This window comes from Sardina pilchardus, chromosome 19 (assembly GCF_963854185.1).
Source record: "Sardina pilchardus chromosome 19, fSarPil1.1, whole genome shotgun sequence".
NCBI classification, from domain to species: Eukaryota; Metazoa; Chordata; class Actinopteri; order Clupeiformes; family Clupeidae; genus Sardina; species Sardina pilchardus.
In genome coordinates this window covers 15,967,210-15,969,415 of record NC_085012.1, presented here as the reverse complement: position 1 = coordinate 15,969,415, position 2,206 = coordinate 15,967,210, and the positions used below count along the sequence as shown (strand labels likewise).

Genomic DNA, 2,206 nt, shown 5'->3' with positions numbered 1-2,206 from the left:
TTGCACAAAGGTGTCACTGGACGTCACTGGCTAAAAACAAACCAAAGAAAAAACAGAAAAGTCTTCACAAATCCTTTACTATGTAGTAGAGTCTTTCATTGTGCTGCCATCGAACAGGCTATAAAAACTCTCGCGAGAAACTGAAGGGTATCTCCCTGCTGTGGCTGCCTTACAGGGTTGTAGGTGCGATGAGCAACTTTGAGGAGTTTCGCAAGGCCTACAACTGTCCAGAGACATCCATCATGAACAGGGGATCCCAGTCGTGTCGAGTGTGGTAACAAGGGATGCCACCGGGGTTCTATTCCTCAGCACTCGCTCTCTGGATAGCACGGGAGGTGTCTTGTTTGTGGTCCAAAAAAATAAATAAAATAAACAAAAACAAAAAAACACAGCTAATCAATGAGAAATAAACAAACTGGAACAGAATGATCTAGATGCTAGAATGGAATAGTGGTATGGCTATGTAACACTGAGGCCTGCGCAGTCATAGGCCTGATGGTGATACAGTGAGTGTTGTCCAGGAAAGTCATGATTCACCTATGTATGTTTGCATACTGTAAGGGATGTGTCTGCTTTGTCCAGTCTCTTCAGTCCTGCTGAATCACAGTGAATGTGATGAAACACTACTGTTATGATTCTAGAATTAATGCAAATATGATGGTCTAAAAGTGATGACTCATGCACTCAGCACTGTATTTGATAAAAAGGAATCGGAGGCTAGTTTGTTTTCTTTCTGAGCTATATCCATGTTTTCTTGTGTTTGATTGTCAGCTATTTTTTAATGACTGAAGAAATTATTTTCACTGTAGAGGATGTGATGCAGTATTGTATTTGTGTTCTGTGTGTGTGCGTATGTGTGTGTGTGTGTGTGTGTGTGTGTGTGTGTGTGTGTGTGTGTGTGTGTATGCCCATGTCTGTGCAGGTTTGTGCAACTGAGGTCTGATGATAGTATGCTCTCAAGGTGAAAAGTAGAAAAATCAGCAACACTTTACTTGAAGGTATCTAAGAGTGACATGACACTGTCATGAAGACATGACACTGTCATGAAGACATGACACTGTCATGAAGACATGACACGGTCATGACACATGAACCCTGACCCTAACTTCAACCGAAACCGAATGACACATAATGAAAGCGTTATGTCATAAACGCTTGCGACTTGTTTATAATGTTTATGACACGTTCATGACAGTGTCATGCCCCGCTTATGTTGATACCTTCACCTAAAGTGTAACTTTGTCTGAGCATTCTGCTTTTGTTGCTCTGCTTTATGGTGATTGCTCCATGCTTGATGTTTATGTTGGCTTTTCAAATGTAGTAATCACATTTTAGATGTGATCATCTACCCCTCAGAAGGGTAGGACTACTCATTCAGCTGCCTTTGTTTTTATTCGACATTCCATTTGTAGGTTATGCAGGTTGTTGACATTTTGCAACTGAAATAACTGAAATAGTTTGTCTTCAACATTTTCTTATGCTCACCATAATGTTACAACTAGAACTGAACAAATAATCAGAAATGAGGATTGTTAATATGTGTTAATGTCCAGCTTCTCCACACAACCAATAGGGACTCTATTTCCCATTAAATTATAATTATTCAATTTCTTTTTTGATTTAGTTTTGCTTTTATGAGCAATTAACTATTCCCAGTTGATAAATCTAAAGAACATCCGCTTCTAGTATCACTCTGTGCTGCATTGCACAGAACAAACTCACTGTTGACTAGGTTTGACTACCTCATTCATCTGAATTAGTAGAAATGTCATTTCTTTTTTCCATTTGTGGCTAACTTACCCAATAAAATCATAGCAAGTTTTGAAGACTTTTATTATATTCTCTTGTCCTTGTATTTGTTTCTGTCCTGTTTTCCCTCCAACCATGCATGCCCACTAGTTACATTACAAATGCCAGTTGGTGATCAATTGCTAGGGCAATATACTAATATCTTTTCAACACAGTGTCTCAGAGACTTCCAGAGGATTTAATTTAGCCCTTCCGCAGGAGCGTCTTGAACACTCTAACGGAAGATTCTGTTCCGCAACAATGTTCTAAAAACCCATGTTCTATTCAATGAACCTAGATATTCTTTAGAGCGTTCATTTTCCAACATTCCCGTCACACCAGTGTGAAGGTACCGGCTGAAAGGTCAGGCCAGAGATGGTTGATAAATCCAGTCTAGACAACTATACAATCTTTGGTT

At 39.4% G+C, this 2,206-nt stretch overlaps 1 protein-coding gene across 1 annotated transcript in view; it reads left to right on the top strand.

Annotated features, from left to right (window-relative positions):
- The window catches only part of phex (phosphate regulating endopeptidase homolog, X-linked), a 19,778-nt gene extending 17,951 nt beyond the window's left edge, over positions 1 to 1,827 (top strand). Inside the window, exon 22 of the mRNA XM_062521221.1 lies at positions 176 to 1,827. Within this exon, the coding sequence (XP_062377205.1) occupies positions 176 to 278 (103 nt within the window). The 3' untranslated portion in view covers positions 279 to 1,827. The remainder of the gene's footprint in view (positions 1 to 175) is intronic.
- The last annotated feature ends 379 nt before the right edge of the window (positions 1,828 to 2,206 follow it).